The sequence below is a fragment of the Microcaecilia unicolor genome, chromosome 3 (genome assembly GCF_901765095.1).
Source record: "Microcaecilia unicolor chromosome 3, aMicUni1.1, whole genome shotgun sequence".
Taxonomy (NCBI): Eukaryota; Metazoa; Chordata; class Amphibia; order Gymnophiona; family Siphonopidae; genus Microcaecilia; species Microcaecilia unicolor.
Window position 1 is genome coordinate 113,398,993 of NC_044033.1, and position 20,203 is coordinate 113,419,195.

At 39.6% G+C, this 20,203-nt stretch overlaps 1 protein-coding gene across 3 annotated transcripts in view; it reads right to left on the bottom strand.

Annotated features, from left to right (window-relative positions):
- GPCPD1 (glycerophosphocholine phosphodiesterase 1) overlaps positions 1-20,203 on the bottom strand; it is a 158,554-nt gene that overhangs the window by 122,486 nt on the left and 15,865 nt on the right. For all 3 annotated transcript variants that reach the window (XM_030196300.1, XM_030196298.1, XM_030196299.1), the window contains exons 3-5: positions 18,647-18,737; positions 14,519-14,603; positions 973-1,048 (exon numbers count right to left, since the gene is read on the bottom strand). In XM_030196300.1, coding sequence (XP_030052160.1) covers positions 973-1,048; positions 14,519-14,603; positions 18,647-18,737 — 252 coding nt within the window. The remainder of the gene's footprint in view (positions 1-972; positions 1,049-14,518; positions 14,604-18,646; positions 18,738-20,203) is intronic.

Genomic DNA, 20,203 nt, shown 5'->3' on the forward strand with positions numbered 1-20,203 from the left:
AATTAAAACTGGAAGAATATTTTTTAGCTTATAAAAATCTCAAAAGATAGGCTAGAATCCACTATTAGGCCTAACACTTTGTTCTTTAGAGGTATGCTACTTTAAAATGGTGCACATCAGAAAATTAGATTTTATATACTGGATTGTGCTACACTAAGACTTGAAAAGAAAAATGAACAATTTATTAGAAAATATGAAATGCATCCATAGGATGCTTCGACTTTAGCCATTTTGTTTCCTCTGAATAGAATCTGCCATTAAAATAAACGTAAGACATTTTTCTTATGAAGGCCAAGTGAAAAAGCTTACATTTCTGAGATATATTTGGAGAACCTATGAGGTTCCCAACACCCTACCTTAAGTAGATACAAATTTTGTTTTGGTTTCAGATGAGATAATGGAACCACCAAATTATTCAACTGAGTTTAAAATAAGAACCTTTTTAGTAGTACTTATTTATTTACAAATTTTAGAATAAGTGTAATTTGTTATACTGAGTTCTTCTCTACAAGATTCACCTCAGCCAATACAATGATAAACTCATACATTCACATTTCACTGATGCTTAGAACCGTGGATCCTTGGTCTCAAAAAAAACAAACAAATCAAAAACAACAAAAAACCACACCAAACAAAATCAAAAATGTGAAATCTATAATTTTGGAAGCATTTAGAGGCTTCTTCCAAAGATTAAATTTTTAGCTTCAAATTTTAAAGAAAAACATGAGTCAAGTTTACTGAAAAAAAAATACTAAAATTTTAACAAAAAATCTTTAGCATACATTTCATGATTTTTGAGAGCAAGGTCCATGAAGTCCTAAAATCATAAGCATAAGGCAATAAAGCAGAACAGCTGCCAGTCTTTAAAAAGTAATCATAGTTTGAAAAATTAAAACTACTACTCTATTGTGTAGCATATTAAAAACCCAATCCTTAAGCACTGCCTTAAGCAAATGCAGATGAATCCATTACCTAAAGGTTTTACTGATCTTGGGCGAAGATGAGTCTCCCACTTGTGAACTATGACTTGACAAGGATCACTGGCAGTCTGCAATTTAAAAGTTACATGGCTACAATAACGTACTGTATAAACATTATCTGTTCTACCCATGCCACACCAGGTGCTTGTGAACTTCGATTTACTTGTTCAGATTTTCCAATTATGAGTGAGACAAAGATGAAACTTTCTTCTTACCACTCTTACTTGGCTGGGTGGAAGGGATGCCATTTGCTGTGTCAGATTCCATGTCACAATACGAGCAGCAGTCGTGACAGAAAATCTGGATTTCTGAGTTTTGGGGGCATTAGTTTATTTCTTGGGGAGAGGGAGAAGGAGGAGGAAGGAGTAGTACAGAAATATTTATCCTAGAATTCATAGAATAAGTATGAACAAAGCCTAAAGGTTCTTTTATCTTTGAAAATAAATGTGTTTCATTTATTTTCAGGCATAGCAAGTATTAAATTAACTTTACATTTTAAAGTTATTATAGAGTATGTTAAAGCTATTCTTAAAACTTGTGAGGTTTTAATTTAAAACTGTGTACATCTATTAAAAAAAAAAAAAAAAAAAAGATATGTATTTTCACATTTTGTATGAAGCCATGGTCTCAACCAACTTGTTCCCTCACACACCACTAGTAAATAGGGACATGGGAGCCCGGTGTAAAGTTGATTTGCTTCCCACCCCCACCCCCCCAAACTGGGGAGAAATTAGGTCTTAACTGCTAATTTTCTTTCCTTTAGGCTCTCCAGACCACTCAAGATGCTTGGGTTATTCATGCTAACCAGGAGACTGAACACTGACTATGAGAATTGTATAATAACTGTGCAGTTCCCAGCCAGCATTTCTACTAATAAAGCAGCTGAGAGAACCTAACCCCTTTGCTGACTCACCCACATACTGTTCCTCCGCAACACCTTGGAAATCTAATGAGGGTGTGTCCTGTTCTCATTTTTGGTTTGACAAAGGAGTAATTCTAGGAACAGACTGATAGAACTGAATACCTCAGAACATAGTATACCAAAAACAGTGTTAGTGATCAATCAAACACCAAGCCTAATCCATGTCTCTGTTTTCTTCTAGATTGCAGGGAGGGCAGGCAGGCAGGCAGGCTCTTGACCAGTCTGGAGGGCCTAAAGGAAAGAAAATTAGCAGCTAGGATCTAATTTCTCCTTCTTTAGTGGCCTCCAGACTGGTTTAGATGTTTAGTAAGTACCGGACCCCTGGAGACCGGACTCCTACACCCTGGCTCCAAGAGCCATGTCTCGAGATGCTTGAACATCAATTCTGTAATGCTTCACAAAAGAATTCAAAGAGCCAAACCGCCACTTTTCAAATATCCTATGGTGGAATCAGACTGCTCTCTGCCCATGAAGACACCACGCTCCTCATGGAATGAGCCTTAAGGACCGTCCTTAACACAGGAAAAGACAATTGCCTTCCAGATCCAACGTGTAATAGAGGCTTTAGAAGCCACTGCCCCTTCAGACCATCAAACAGGACAAATAATCTGACTTGTGAAACTCTTCCGTTCTCTGCAAGTATGCCAGCAACGCTTGCCTTACATCCAGACAAACAAAACTATGTTCCCTATCCCCAGAAACATCTCCCAACACAGGAAGAGAGAGGCCAACTGATATTCAGTGCTATTTAATAGTCAAGGAACAGCTCCTGGCTGGTTAAATAGAACTTAACCAGCTAATATTCACTGCGAGATAGCCAGTTATCCCCACTGAATATTACCGCTTAGTGGCTAACCGGCTATATCATGCGCTATAACCGGCTAGCTGCGAATATTCAGAGCATCGCTGGCTAAGTTTAGCAGCCAAATATGACGACCTAAATAGAAGTCCTATCAGGCCACTATAAACTTAACTGGCCAGCGCCGAATATTAACTTGGCCGGTTAGGTTTAAACTGGCCGAACCCTCCCCCCCTCGTATATTGAATGCTGGTCACCAGAAACAGCCCAGCACTGAATATCCGGGCTCAGCGCCAATTGCAGGACTTACCCAGCCTGCCTCCCATGGGCTGACTATCAGCCAGAGAGAGACTGTTTCAAGTGAAAGGGCTACACAACCTTAGGAACAAAAGAAGACAATTTCTGCAAGGTAGCCTTTTCTGTAGAGTACAAAAAGGGTGGAAGGAGAATTTTCCAGAACCGATCAGGCAGGATAGAAGTCCAAGCTTAAAAAATATTTACTTTATTCTCCAACAGAATGTCAACAATATCTAAATGTTCCATTAGACAGTGACAAAATCAAATCTTGATCCGCCAGAGGTATCAACATACTATACCCTACAAGGGCCGTGTTTTGGCACAAAGTCTTCCTCAGGGATCGCCAAAACCCATCAGACATATGATAATGAAATCCAGAGTATGTCTATGTCTTAACCAATTTCATTCCTGGATAAGTAATCTGTACATCAGTTTAACATCTGGCATCACAGCCGAGATCAACATGGGGAAACTCTAAAGTATCACACCGGCAACGTCCTCCTGAACAAATTGATCACATCGCCATTTGTGCTCTTCTTTCAAAACAGTAACACGGTAGCAACAGAGACCAGCATGGAGTGCTTCACACTACTCTCTGTGGCTTCCGAGTTACTGTTTTGAAAGACAGCAAATGATGATGTGATCAGCTTGTTCAGGAGGATGTTGCCAGTGTGTCCCTGACCACCCCCACTTTCCACCAGAAGCAAGCAGGGAGATTCCACAAATAGATCTGGCAGTGGCTGCTCAAATTCCCATCTCAAACAATTTTGAGGACTTTAACCAAGCACCTACCACCACCAGAGGCTGAACTTATACTTTCATTGTTAGCTTCCATTCTGACAGAGGGTACCTGCACCCGCCTCTTAAAAAGGCCTGAGTTCTCCAAACAAAAAAAATTATGACTTCTCCCACTGAATCTATCCACACTGTACTTGCCTAGGATCCTGAAAAATAGCCTCACATGGAAACACATCTACCCACACCTTGGGGCTTAACCTCTACAATCCAAGGGACCTCACAGTCCCCTAGGCCACTCACCAACTTATCCAACTGTTTATCAAAGAGCACAGACCCAAAAGGTGCGTGTACACAGCTTAGACTCAGAGACTACATCCACCGCCCAGCCCAGAGTCAGAAAGCCCTATGGGTGTCAGAGAGAGCCAAATTCTTGGCCGAAGCTCTGAGGTGGACATACAAGAGCCCATCTCCAGTTTAGCTATCTCCTTGTTCAGAGCCAGATCCAGCAGAAGGGCCATCCAGAATTCTCTCAGCCCACCGAAAACAAACCCTGGCCACCAAACCTCCACAGATGGAGGTCTACAGGGCCAAAGCACACAGGTCAAAGCTATGCTTCACAAGATCTCCATTCGTTTATCCTAGGGATCTTGGAAGTGCAGCTCCGCCATCCACTGGAATAGTAATCTTCTTCATGACCACTGTCACAACGGCATCCACAGTAGGAGAATGGAAGTAATCTCTGTCTTCAGGCATGCGGTACAGCTTGCCCATCACTCAAGCCACTCTGCAGGGTGTGTCCAGAGGCTTCCACTCCTCATGTTCCAAAAGGTCTTGATTCATGGGGAAAGACTTAGCTGGACATCTTATCCCTTTCACTAGTGGGTCCACCTTTTCAGCCACACCGTTTTAGCCACACCTTCCGACATGTCATCCTCAAAACTTTAGCACTGAAATCACCTGCACTATCAACTCCGCCAGCTCTTCTCAACAAAGTATGTGGACTACCATGGGATCCTCCCAAGGAGGAAGATCCCCCTCCTCCTCAAGGTCTCCATCTAAAGAAGGTTCTTCCTCATGGATTGAAAGGTCCTCCTCATACCTGTGGCGAATCTACTCCAGAAGCCACAACGAACTTCAGTTCCCCACAGAGCCAACAGGGAGCCCTTAACATCACCATTCTTCCTTACCATATGCATGGCTCAACGAAGCATATCCACTCATGCTACGAACAGCAGCTTTTACCGCAAAGCCTTCGTACCCATGGAGGGAAGCAGCCAGCACAGAAACATTTGGTAGCAGACTCCCTGAAACAACGTACCACTCCCAATCAGCAGCCAACCCAAAATACAGCTATTTCAGCCTGCCAGCATAGTTCTTCCAGTAAACATTTCTTTTTTTAAACAGAGCCTAGCTGTAAATGGGAACAGGGGTACTCAAGGCATACAGGAGTCCTGCAACTGAGGCACACAGACTCCACCATTCAGAATCTTCAGAGGGAGGGAGGGAGGGATCTGGCCTTCTGGGTGTAGAACCTCCAGGGGAAAAGTGGCCCCCATGGACCAGCACCTCCAACTCAATAAGGCAGAGGCAAAGAAAAACATGTGTTTGTTTTTTTTTTTCATTTTAAATCTGAAGCACAAACAAAAGTCTACACCAAACAAGTTATTAGTACCCCCAGGTCTACCAGACCAGTTCAAACTGCACAGGCTGCATAGACACCATCTGCTGGGAGACTAAAAAAAAATACTAGATACTAGGAACTACACAGGGTTTTATACAATTTTCAGAGTCAGTGTTCTGTCTCTATCTGCTGGTAGGTGTGCATAACCCAAGCATCTTGACCAGTCTGGAGGCAGAAAGGAAAACGTTATTCCACTAACGTGGTCTGCTGAACTTTCCCACGGATAACAGAAACACTTAATGATTACAAATTTGTATACTAAAATGTTTTGCATTTAACCAGCTTTCAAATGTGACTACTGAACAGCCTGTTATCTTTCCTTCCCTCTTAGGGGCAGCAGGCTTCCCCAACAGAGAAGGGGTAGCAGAATCGAAAGGGATTGGATGGAACAAGGCATTATTTTGAACTTGCTTCAGATGAACAGGAACAGCTTAACTTGCTGACAAGAAAGGGAGAATTTAAACAAGTTAGCATAATTTTGTTTTTTCATTAATACCAATAATATAAGCACTGTATGACTGCCATGCATTGCATGGTACTGTGCACAGTAATACTTTGGAACTAGCAGTCCTGGATTTCCTGGTACCCTTGCAAATTCATTTGGACTCTATTCATCCATACCTCAGTTCTGTGAGAATTCTTGGTCAAATAAAACTCCCCATCTGCTTCTACATACAGTTCAAGTTTTGCCTACTCACCGATAAGTGCCTTCGCTTGCAGCTCCTTATCTTAACTCTCTCATCTTCCCCTACACCCATCCTTCTGACATCTGTCCATGGGTAAGTAGCTCTCATCTGTGCCCTTATCTTCAACTGCCAGCTCTCGACTCTGCATTTTCCATCTTGATGCGCTGAATGCCTAGATCAGCCTCCCCGAGTTGATGCATCACGTCCCTTTCTCTAGACATATTCATGTCTCACCTAAAAACCTACCTTTCCATGGTTACTTTTTAAAACTTGGATCCAAGTTTTCTGATCACAGCTATGTCGATTTTAACCATGTTTACTATAATTTACTGAAACCTCTTGTCTATGTGTCAACTAGATTAAGCTCCTCAGAGCATGTATTGTTTATAAAATATAATCACTACATTGTTGCTCATGTCTAGTGCTGTAGGGTAGGATTAACTGGTAAGTCTCTAGGCAAATAAGCACAGTAGGCCTCCTATCAAATATATTTTAAAACTCACAGAACATATCACTCAGGGCTGGGACCGTGATGCTCTGAGTCAACTTTTGGTTTGGCGCCCCCAGGCCATCCTCCCCTAGGCTCATCTTTAAGGGCAGTTCCCTCCTCCCAAATACCGACAGCATTTCACTTAACACTACCTACATCAGCCCCTGCATCTTCTCTCTGCCGTGCCCCTGTGGAAAACAGGAAGTTATGTCAAAAGTGGGGTCAAGGCATGGCAGAAGACGATGCTGGGGCATCGATGCGGGTACAAGTTGGGTGAAATGCTGTCTGATTGGGAGGGGAAAACTGCCTTTACAGGTAGACAGGGGAGGAAGGTGACCTGAGACAGAAAGAGGAAGGGGGTTGCTGGCTCTTCTTTTTTTTTCCCTGCATACGCAACACCACCAGGTAAATTCTGGGCCAACTTAACCCACAGGGCCAGTGACATCGCAGGCTCAAGTTTTTGGCACCCTCTTTCTCTGTTGCCGGCCCCGACATAATTTTATGTAGTTTAGGCTGCAGAGGAAAAAAAAACTGTAGAGGATGAAGCAGCAGGTATGAAGCACTGTTTGCCAACTCCTCCTACCAACTGGAGGAAAATGTATAAGGGGGTGGGGAGAGGACAGCATCCACCACTGCCTGCAGAAATCTATGAGGACAGCTGACTTAATAGGACAAAAAAGTCAGCCTTAAATTGCATATCTTAGAGGGCCCCACAAATGTGCCTAATTTCCCTTATGCCTTAATCTTGTCCAGTGTACTAGTAGCTGGCACCACAGTTCACCTGAAGAGCAGCTCCCTGTTTACACATGGGTTTAAGAACACAAGTGTTATGTGTCATGCAGACTTAACACTTTTTCAATGGCCATGCATGACAGAAATGAAAATGAATACTATACCTCCTGAATATGTAGTTCGAAAATATATTAACTCCTGGTTGTGTTCTTCAACTATAGTGTCATCTTACAATTTTCCATTATTACCATTTCTATTCCTGATGCCATCGGTGATGGTATCAGGAAATCTATTTTTGAGGAAGGGTACCCAGGGATTATTCAGGTTAACTCCCAGGGGAAAAAGTCAAAACTATGCTTAGCATAGAATCTGTAATGCTTTTCATAGAATCTGTAATGCTTTTCAAAGTTTAACTGATCAGTTTTAATAGAAAGAGTAAACTCCAGAGCAAATAGCTAGCCTTCACATGACATTCAAAGTTCAGCAGTCCACTGCACAAAAGCTACTACAACTCCCAACAGATAACCACCACATAAGTGCTTTTCAGACATGCCATAAAACAAATAGCAAATTCCACCTTCCTGAATGTGGATAAGGAAATCCCTTATGTGCTGTGATTATTGCTACAATCAACTGGCCAAACAATTAATGTTACAGTGGCACAAATATTGATTACTTGTAAAATGCTTCCGCAGATTAAAAAAAAAAAACCCAAAAGACAAAAAAACCAAAGGGCTAAGCATGAAAACAGGAGGGCTCATAGGATCAAAATTCTTGAAGTACTAATCCTTTCTTCACAAACTAATGAAACTGGCTTACTAAAGAAAGGCAAGCTCTTCAGCACCAATATGTTACTACCTCATGACTGCCAAAGAAGGTATGAATAGAGCTCCAAATTAATCGTGTTACCAAGACTGTATGCTCTACAGTATTTCAAAATTGCACAGGGTCATAACACTTACACCAACACTGTATTTTCCATAAATTCAATAAACTATTTAGGCAGTTCCTCTAACTCTCTGGATGCTGCCTGGTTACAAAAGTCCTGTAACTCAATTCAGAGTCACTAGATCAGGCTGGCTCATGTCAGTCATAGCACCACAAATTGCATTACATAAATACATGTTCCAATCATATTCCATTTAATTCAAGATTACACATGACAGTGTTCCAAACACTACTGCAACCAGGAGTTCCAGAAAAGTACAGGAAAAGTGGTTTACAGAATTTTCAGACACTCAGTTAGCTTTGTAACTGATATAAGGCAAGTGTTAGTGCTTGCCATGTGCATACTTATGCAATACTGCATGGCATACAGATACTTTTAATCCTGACTGCCAGACCCAAAGTTCTGCATTGCTTCTCAATACCAATATCAGTGCTGGTGCAATTTTCTATTCAGTTCACACAATTGTATATACCCACTCAAATGCATGTGCAAAGAAAACCTAATGCTGTTTGCTACTTTCCATTAACAATTACCTGCATTTAAAGCCACACACATTTCAACATGCTACCATGATTATTATTCACAATACTGAATAATGTCATCTAAGAAGATCTACAATTACATTACAAGGAACTGTATCATAGGATAGATCAATCTTGTGATCAAAACAAATAAAAAGTGCAAGAAATCTATGGGTCCAATTCATTAAAACTTATTTGCATCATTTTTCTTCTAGGTTTGGCAATTTCTACTTGTTCCATTGGATTTCTAGAGAAATTTGAACAAGCTACAGAGCTGAGCCACTGTTCAACTTCCTAATGTTTCCCCTTCTCCAGCCCTGTCTCCCATTCTAAATCAATGTTGACACTTCTTTATTAAGGCCCTTGGACTTGCCCCTTTCATCCTATTTCAACAAGGCATAGCGAACAGTTTGCATGCCTTCTGGTTCACAAAACATTATTCCGAGATAGAATTTATTCTTTATTTATAAATACCAAATCACCAGTTTTGTGAATCTGTGAAACAAGGGTGCATCTCAATGCAATAAAATTTTATCAATGTTCATTAAAAGATTTGCTCTGTAATGCAATATTGGAGTACAATTGATGAACACTTCTTGGTCTACTTTATTTATACAGTGTGTCATTCGGAAAATGGCTACCTTTCCATCAGGTTATTTTGCCTCCATATTTTTAGGATCAGTTCTGGGTACTGCTGTCCATACTAGCCTACAACTCTTTTGACTATCAAAGATCACCTTGTGACAGGTCTATTAGACAGATAAGGAAATATGGGTTAATTTTAGTGAAAAAAATGTCAGTACAGCTAATTTTCTAGTAGGCAATGCTCTGATGTGCTTTAAAGCATCACCTGGACATATATTACATGAATGGCATATTGTTCCTATTACAATCTAAGGAGCCCTTTTACTTAAACTTAGCATGCGCCAACACAATTAGCTCACACTAAATGCTGTGCAGCCTATTTATATTTATTGGGATTTATTAACTGCCTTTATGAAGAGATTGACCCAAGGTGGTATACAGCAGGGTACAGTTTAACATTTTATATACCTATGGGCCACATGGCACTTAGCGCATGCTAAGCTTTAGTAAAAGGGCCTATTCCATCAAGCCCAGATGAGAATAATTAAGTTTTGCCATTAGTATAAAAATCCACATAAATAATACTTCATGAAAACCTGGGTGTGTCAGAGCTTTTTCTCCTTTCTTTCTATTGCCAGGTTTTCTCTCTTTTTATAAAGCTTATTATTATACTGTACTTGGATTACATGCCTTCTCAGTGTAAGTTTGAGGCACGATACTGTCATATAATTCTCAATGTAACACCCATAATACAATTAAAATATCCTTCCTACATTTTCATATTCTTCCCATATTCTCACTTCAAAGCCACTACATGTGCACCCTAAGGCCAAGCAACAGTCATTACTGTTATTAGCCCGAATTTCTTCCCCATGGCTGCCAACTGCTGTTGCCAGTCCTGATAATCCCCACTGAGCTGAGCAACAGAAAGCTGGTCTGGGTAACAAATCCAGGTTACCTCATTCAGGCCATCTATAGTTGTAAGCCCAATAAGGATAAATCAAAGTGTATTTGGAATGCCAACCATCCACTGCTTAAGAAGTTCTCATTTATAACTCAAGCTTTACAACAAAGAAAAATATTTAATAAATTAAAAAAAAAAGTTTTTAATTTCAATGATCACTTTTTAATGATTTGGGTCCACAGACTTCGAGCAGTGTTTAGTTTTGTAACACTGTTACTTTATCACAACCAGCCCCAAAGCTTTCATACAAGAGTAATTAGGGCTGTACTCAGGAAACTATGAAAAAATGTTTCATGTCATAAAGAGGCCTCATTGTGTTGAAATTATGTAATGAAGATTTTCTGCAAATGCAGCAAAATCCATTAGAGCACAAAAACAAATTTGATCATTCTCCAAATAAATTATCTGAAAGCATGATAACATTTAGAACCAGTGACTTAATTACAGGATGACAGAACTACTGATTTCTCAATTTCTTTTCAAATGAGATTATATAACTAAGGTAATCAATTATTAAAAAAAAATCTTGACACTGAATTACTTTTTTTTTTACATTATGTAAACTGCAGAGCATGTTTTATAACTTGTTAAAAATGGACTACCTAGAACAGCGGTTCCCAAACTGTACGCCACAGTGCCCCAGGGCAGCAAAGCAAACTTCAGAGGGGAATCAAAATTGTGGAACCCGTGGAATGGCAGTCAGAGATGCCCAAGTACCGCCAACTGACGGGGTCTGCTGCCTGAGCACCAAGCGCCATGCTGCCTGAGAAGTCAGTGACATGCTTCAGCCGCCAATGCCAGCATGCCTACACATGCTCAGTTCATGCTGAAATGAGCATGCATGGGAGTGCTGGTGTCGGTGGCTGAAGCATGCCACCGATCTCCTCAAAGCACAGGCAGCATGGTACTTGGGACTCGGGGATAAGACCTCTTCAATGGGTGAGGCTTGGGCATCCCCGCCAGTAAAAGTAAGACTCCACCCCACTCCGGGGGTGGGGAGTGGAGATGACGACCCAAGAGGAAACGTGTGGCCTAGGGATGCCATGAACCAAGAAAGTTTGGAAACCACTGACATAGGATATAATATACCATTCCTCATGTAACCTATGCCAGTTCCCTCTTCCCTTGTTCATCTCATCTTTTCACTGAATACCAGAGATGACAACTAAAACAAAATGTTACTTGAAATGGAAAACTCTCCCTAAACAACAAAAATGAGGGATCTATTCAGCAACAAAAATGTCTTATGCTGTCTTGTAGAATAAACTTTAGCTGTTATGGGCCTATAACTAAACTCATAGAACAAAACTATACCTGGTATTATATCTGCTATACTTCCACAGCTGTTGACCTCTATATTGTGATTAACAGTTTGAAGTATCAGCAAATATAGTACACAAACATACATCCGATGACTAAAAACAAAACAAAACAAAAACCTCACTTACATATTTCAAGTCTGTCTGGCTCATCCAGAAGTCACAAAATATGGAAGAGAAGCCTCTTCCGAGGCCAAACCTTTCAGTTTTACTCTAATGCCAGCTAGGGGCAGCCTTGCTGTGTGTGTTTATTAAGTGCTTCTCCCATCAGCAGCTGTAAGGCTGAAAGCATGGCTAGTAGAATACTTATTTTTATAGTATACAGGGAAGCATCTGCTGACAGTAGGCAATGCCTTATAAAGAATAAGGAAGCAGCAGATATTCAGTAATACAGAGATAGATGGATGATGGATGGCTGGACGGATGGATACTTTCATGGAAAACTAACTCAAATTCTCTACTAGTCACAACAGGGTACTTTTGGCTACCGAAAAAAAACCCCAAACAAACCCTGGTAAACTTACTATGCACATTTTTCTATGTAACTCCTGACACTATAAGGATGCAAGTTCATTTTGTTGCTGAATAAACCAGGAAGTATAACTAGTCCAAAGAAAAGTGTATTAAAACAACTTCTTGAAAAATTTTTTTTAATTAAAATAAATGTAAAAAAAATAAATGCAAGCATCTCTGTGGACAACTACAAAGTTGCAGTTAGGACACTGATGCAGGATTTTATAAAATAAATGTGACCGTCTCTGGGAAAAAGTGACTAATAGATTCAAAATGTTGAGACTATTTATGGAACCATTATATGAAAATTGACCAGTCTGCAAAAGTTACATTTAAACTTCTGTAACTCTTTTTTTCCCCCACACACAAAAGGATGAGGTTTGGACCTTTGTATTATATAGTTTGCTCTAACAGAATTCATTAAAACCTTATTTTTTTGTTTCTGGAGACTTTTAGTCACCTTTTCCCAGAGATGCTCACAAATATGCACTCTTCTAGTCAATAAAAAACAAGTACTTACCCTGGCAGTCCCTGCACCACACGATACATACTGTTGCCTACCCCCGGCGATACAGATCGCTTAAAGAAATACACTCACCAACACATACTGTAAACTTGAGCAATCAATTCAATGCTTCAAGGGAAAAGATGTTTTATAACTGATAGGTGGAAATGAAAATTGTAAATGCCTCATTTTTCCCAAAATTGTTTTGCTCTGCACATTTTTTTAAAACTTAAAATATTTAGCTTTTAACAAAATGTGATTTTACTCTAAAGTCTATCAAGTGGACTTACATAAAATAGCTTAAAACTGTGGTTGAGTAAAATGTGCCATGCCGCAATGAACGCAAGTAACGTACGTAAGGTCACTGTCTTTGGTGGTAACTTCTACCTACCCTGCTTTCCAAGCTGTAACATTAGTGCTTGCTAACTGCTCAAAAGAGATTTTGTTGACATTTAACACATAGATACATAATTTCACAACATTGTCTGGGTTAGGAAGTACAAAATGTTTGTATGATTTTTAATATATTTTTATGGAGAGAGGGGTTGGAAATGATGCATTTTTAATGAATTTTGTTTTGTCTGAAAGATGGGTACAGATAAGATTTGATTTTATTTTTGATCCCTGTATATGCCATATAAAGGAGGCAAAATATGTGAAAATTAAAAAAGTAACTTACTAAAGTCTACTTTTTTAATTTTCACATATTTTGCCTCCTTTATATGGCATATACAGGGATCAAAAATAAAATCAAATTTTATCTGTACCCATCTTTCAGACAAAACAAAATTCATTAAAAATGCATCATTTCCTTCTAATTCATTTTTGCACATGTATTTGCGTAAAATTTAAAGTCTCACTTTTTCAATTCTGCTTGAAATAATGCCAACATTTAAGATAACGCTGCCAATAATGCAGGCAGAAAAAAAATATTCTCAAAGCTGAGCTGCTGTATTATTAAAAAAAAAACCTGCTTTATTATTCAGGGAAAAAATTCTTAAAAGCATTGTTTTCTATGAAATACCTTTATTATTTGGTAAATGTTAAATCAGATCAATTTATTTGATCTAATCTAAAAATATTTTGTTACATTTAGCTGATTCTGTTGTGTTAAATCTTAGGCACTAAAGCTGGTTAACAGCAATTAACACTCACAAAATGTTTTTGAAGGACCATTTCCATTTTAAACACACTTTATAATATCATATATTAGTCAATGCTCAAACTCAAGTTATTACAGTGAACTCTGTAAATTAAAACTGTTCCTGCCTATTTATGCCAGATCTCCATAGGCAGGTGCAACTTAATAAAGTATCCTAGTAAATTAGGTGCAACCAAGAAATGACAATCACTAAGGTGGGAAGTTAACCCAACTTAACTGCAGCCCACGTTGATATTTTACCACAAGGTCTTATTGCATAAAATGGGACCCTGTGCTAAAATAGCATGACTTAACAGTGGCCCACACTGATAACTTCCCCCATCAGTGCTCTTTATTAGCAAGAGGTGCACAGTACACTGGTTAGTGTATATTGAACCAAATGTGTTAAGTGGTCTCTCACAATCTGAATGCTTACTGCCTCTGGATTACTGCACTAGTGTTTAAGGTAATGCTGATTTCATGTAAAGGCAGTAGGTTAAAGATTTTACTTTTTTTTTTTTTTTTTTTTTTTACAGAACTATTTCTTTACAACCTTTAAATGACATCTTTACAACCATTTATTTACTACATCCAAAGACGTGGTAGTTTTTTGTGCAAATGATTAAACATTTTGTATTCTGAAGAGCAAATGTTCAGCAACGAAATGCACCTAGTTTACTTAAAACAAAGACATACCTTTGGTTCCAAGAACAAGCCTTTAAAATAACGATACTGAACTAGAACGCCCCTTGTAAGCATGATTGTTGCTTTCCATAGTGTACTGTGAAAAAAATTTAACAGTTATTAGAATAAAACAAATTTTAATTGCTTTAATTTGACTGATATTATTTCAATGTGATTATTCTTGTTAGTTTATGTTTAAGATCATACACCCCTGACGCAGGCATTAGCTGAACCGTGGCTGTGTTGGACTGTTGTTGTTCAACAAAACATCAGGTATGCCATACTGGTGCTGTCACACTTTGGACTGGATTCTCCCAACCAGACCTCCAGTGTTAAGATGCAGTCCATGTGTTTGTTTAAGCTGTCTAGACAACTTAACAACTAGACAACTCAACTGCTCTCTGACATGATTAATAAAATGCTACAGAACAATTGAGAAATAAAAAACACACTTTAGAATTGTGGTACATTCTCTTTTCAATACCTATTTTTATACAATGCATATAATGCTCCGTAATGTAAACAAATAATTATTGAAAGGCCTGCCTTACCAACTAAGGCAGATGAACAGATGAAAAAAATATTTAGTGTAGTTTCCTTAGACCAGTAGTTCTCAACCTTTTCACCCAGGACACACCAACATGTGACACTGCATATGTGATCTTCATGGATCGTCGGTCTAACAATATGGTAGCTCTTATGAATTAAATGTAAACATGCTCTGCAGTGCGGATCAGAACTAGCACCATTCTCCATGGAAGTTACCATAAAGGTTTAAAACAAATTCAATTCTCATTTCATCTGAGTAATAGCAACAAAACTCTCCACTACCATTGTGAAATACAAAACCTGAAAAGCGAAGTTACTCACCTGTAGCAGCTGTTCACACCACAGAGCCCATGGTGGATTCTGCCCAGAATTCCTGTACCTTTAAGAAACCTTTGGTAGACCTGTAACACACGAGTGCCTTCCCACCAGCCCGAATCGCGTGGGACCCTCAGGTTGATCAAAAAGCACAGAATGTAACTCCTAGGGGTGATGGGAGGTTATATGAACACCAGTCTTGCTGTCATAGGAAAGCATCTCCTATAGGTCAGTAATTTCGCTTTCTCCAACAGCCGCTGCCCGAAAACAAACTGCGCCGAGAAGCCTTGCAGTCTTTCAGAAGTCTCGGTACCTTCGTCTCCCCCAAACTGCAGACTAACTTATCCAAATTCTAACCGAACAATAAAGAACCCCGAAAGGGAAACTTACTGAGCTTAGACTTAGAAGCTGCATCTGCAGACCAGCCCCGAAGCCAAGAGACCTCCTAGCAGCTACCCCCAGGGCAATTGACTTGGTGGAAGCACTTAACAAATCGTACAAAGCGTCGGTCAGAAAGGCCAAACCCATCTCGAGCTTAGCCACCTCAGCGTCAATGGTAGACAAATCATCCGAAGACCAATCAAGCACTTTGACCACTCAAAACAAGCTCTGGCAACTAAGAATCCGCAAAAGGCTGCCTGACCTGCCAAGGCCGACACATCGAAGTTACTCTTCAACACCTCCATACGGTGGTCCTGCACCCTGCACATCCTTAAGCGCTGTACCCCCATCCATGGGCACTGTATTCTGCTTAGTGAGAGCCGAGACCACTACATCCACCACAGGTGGCTTCAAGAAGAGACCTGTCAGCCTCAGGGACCGGATAGAGATGCACCATTGATTTAGACAGTTTGAAGGCCGAGTCAGGGACGTCCCACTATGCCTGAATAACGTCTCTGATATCCTGATGAATAGGAAAGGTCTTTATGGTTTACGGATCCCTTTTATTAAAAGATCCACCTTACACGGCTCTGCAGCAGGAGATTCCTTTTCTTCAAAATGTAAGGTTGAGGAAACTAAAGAAATGAACTCCTGTAAATCTTCTTTATGAAAGATTCTAGGGACAGAAGGGTCCTCACCGGGTATAAATCCCCTTGACTAGAGTCCTCCTCTAAATTGCCTGCCTGAGAAAACTCCTGTTCCGGGTCAGACATACGATCCTCATCCACAGTCCAGGATTCCCTGGACCTCTTAGCAGCCACTAACTGTCCTTCTGAAGGTCTTTTCCCTGAGGTGAAGGATTAGATTGCTGCAACATAAAAGCTTTATACATCTGCAGCACAAATTCTGGATGGAAACCCCCCTCCGACTCTGTAGGAAAGACGTTCTGAAAGAGTCGGCAGAAAAGCAGGCTGCTCTGCCTGACAGGAGCAGTCAAAATGGTGGTGGTTCCTGCCAAAATCAGGACCACAGAGTTCTCCTTCACCGCTGACTAGTCTTTGCCGCCAGCTGATGGAGCCGGCGAAATGGAAGCCGAGGGACCTGCCTCAGAGGAGCTATCAATGACTGTGCAGTTCTTGCAGCAGCCACTAGCGCCTAAACAGCGGAGCTGACAGACAATGCAGTGGTGGAGTTTTCAGCCATGGTAAAGCAAATGGTGGTGCAGAGTTTTTTTTAAACTTGGCGCACCGGAGGGAGAGTGAGAGGACAGCGGGGCAGCCGGTATGCACGTTTACCCTTTAATACAGAGCCAACCAAGCTTCTCACTTTGTTTGTTTTCCAGAAACAGCTGCCTCTCCCTGCCTAGCTGCTCTTCCTTTGAAGAGACTGAGGCAAAACACACAATAGCAGTTAAGAGACGCTGTATCAGGAAGGACTGGGGGCCACCCAGGTGTAACACCCCCGAGGTTGGAATAGATCCCCGCATATCTCAGTCTCCACAGAACAGATTCAGAGAAACCCTAGGAGCACAGAAGGGAAAGAAACTACTAAAAAAAAAAATAAATAAAAAAGAGAGAGAATAATAAATAAAAAAAGAGAAGGAAACAGAGGAAAATTAGAGAGACTGAAGGGCTCGCCAACCTCTACCTGCTGGAGACTGAGATTATGGATCTTTTTCTACCTAGCAAGGGCTCTTATTGTCTCACTCTGTAGAGTCAGAATTCTCAGACTCCACCTGCTGGAAGACGTGCACAACTCATCAGTCACAATCTGGGCCAGTCTGGAGGGACGCTAAGGAAAGGCGAGTTAACAAATATATAAAACCTTTAATGGGGTGCCAAAGCTCATATGGTGGGCCTATGTTACAAGGATAGAAAAAAAAAGGGGTGGGGGATATGTGCCTTGAAAACAAAAAAGACAGAGCTCTGTGTTTTAAAATTTTTAATCCCATAAAATGATCATATGAGAACCTGACATGTTTCACTAAATGGCTGCATCAGGGGTTAATACCAAGTATCTGAAACTGAAATGTAAAAAAACATTACAATAAATTAAAAACACGCACATGAATTTAAAACACAGCAAAAAATATAATTAGCCACAATCATAAGGAATGAACAGTTACTAATCTCAACTATGAACATACCAAAATCATTGTAAACCACAGGAAAGAAATTCACTTTTAAACTTTTCCATGTCTTGGCCCATCTTCAAATTTAGTATAACTTTTGTAAGTAAACTCTGTATAAATATAGTAGCGTCTTATTGTTTAGTATTACATATCACAACTCTGTTTTGATATTGCCTGCATTTCTCTGATAAAAGATTAAGCACTAAGTCTGAAAGTGTTTAACATACTACATTCTTTAAGCTATTTTCATAGATACTTTAAATATAGCTTCAGCGAAAAAATAGGCAATACTATAACATTAAGGGCTCCATTTATTAAGCTGCGGTAGTGATGCCCAGTACGGCAAATGCAACAAAGCCCATTCAGCTTCTATGGGCTTTGTCGCATTTGCCGCATGGGAATCACTACCATGGCTTAGTAAAAGGAGCCCTAAGAGTTTTACTTCTACTTTTAGACAGTATTCCATACACCGAGGAGTTTAAAACAATGAATGTGTGTCCCCTCCGATTCTCAGACCTTTTGGATCATTTCTAACTCTCCCAGAGGGGTGGGTGAAGAGATAAAATATGGTTGGTTTGGTTACTGTTATGGAGGAACAACTGCATGCTGATCTTTATTTGTTTCCAATAAATAAAACAAGGTTTTCCTGAACCCAGTTACTGGCATTTTAAATGCATATACTTGCTGTTTAATTACCTGAAGGAAAAAAAATGCATTTTTAATAATGCTACTAAAATACTAAAAATTCTTAATTTACTGCTCACCAATCATCTGCATCAGGTTTAAGGACCACTGCTTTCTGAGGTTTCCAATCTCCTAGTGAATCACAGCTTCCGCATACTGCAAGAACCTCACCTAAAAGAGGCAAACACTTTTACCAGAAGGTGTGTCCAAAATTACTATATAACATTTTTAAAGAAAATATATCACTCAAATTCCAGCCAAGGTGCACATCAACAGCTCTAGTATTCTCATGTCTCCCAGCAGCACAATCATGTTTATTTCTATCACCAGCATATTTTTTGTTCATTGCCAAGAAGAGCTTCAATACATACCTTAGTCCAAGGTAAACTCTCTTTACTTTTCATACACTGTTGTAGAGCATGCATTAATTTCTTCTACACACCTTTCTACATATGCAAAAGCACAATCAAGTATTTTTAACCAAATGTACTTTTAGAAATTAAAAAAAAGATTAATTTTGCTATTGCTTTGTGTTGTTACTAAACTGCATCAGGGGTCACCACCTGACTCAATGTCAAAAGTTACAGATTAACCAAGTCCTGGCTTTTACCTCAATTCACATACAAGTTTGTAGTTCTCTGTAGATAACAGAATTGATGCCAGGACTTTGTAAAAATAATATTAAAGTTACTAGTTACTTTTTAATTCTTGGATATAAACTATTACATACAATTAATTCTAGCAACAGGTTATCAATAGAAATCAAACAAAATAAAACATGGAAAAGAAAATAAGATGATACCTTTTTTATTGGACATAACTTAATACATTTCTTGATTAGCTTTCGAAGGTTGCCCTTCTTCCTCATGAAGGGCAACCTTCGAAAGCTAATCAAGAAATGTATTAAGTTATGTCCAATAAAAAAGGTATCATCTTATTTTCTTTTCCATGTTTTATTTTGTTTGATTTCTATTGATAACCTTAAGAGTGGACTAACACGGCTACCACACTCCTCTACTTCTAGCAACAGGAAATCCATTATAAAAAAAAACACAAATATTACTTAAGAAAATGCTTAGGTTCTCAAATATAGCGATCCAATACAATTTGAGAGATTTAAAATCAAATGGGGGGGGGGGGGGATATGGAAATAAAGAAAATATGAGAAGTGCAGAAGTCAATTATCTATACTCAGCAGTCTTCAGTGTGGCAACACCAGGCAGAACATTCTTTTGGTGTTCATGCCAGCAAAGAAACAAAAACTTGTTCAGTTACTTCTTATTTCTTTAAATACTTGAAGGTATTAATATAGAAACAATATTTTCCAGAGAAGAGAAAATAGTAAAACTAGATGTCATGAACTGAGGTTGCGGGGTAGAAGACTTAGTTGTTGTCAGAGAATTAGTTTTCATGGAGAGGGTGGCTGATGCCTGGAATGCCCTCCCAAGGGAGGTGGTGGAGAAAAAAAAAAACTGTGGCAGAATTAAGTCCAAGGCAAACTTGATGAAATTCTATAGTGTGTATGTATGTATGTAGGAGTGGAGGAGTGGCCTAGTGGTTAGGGTGGTGGACTTTGGTCCTGGGGAACTGAGTTCGATTCCCACTTCAGGAACAGGCAGCTCCTTGTGACTCTGGGC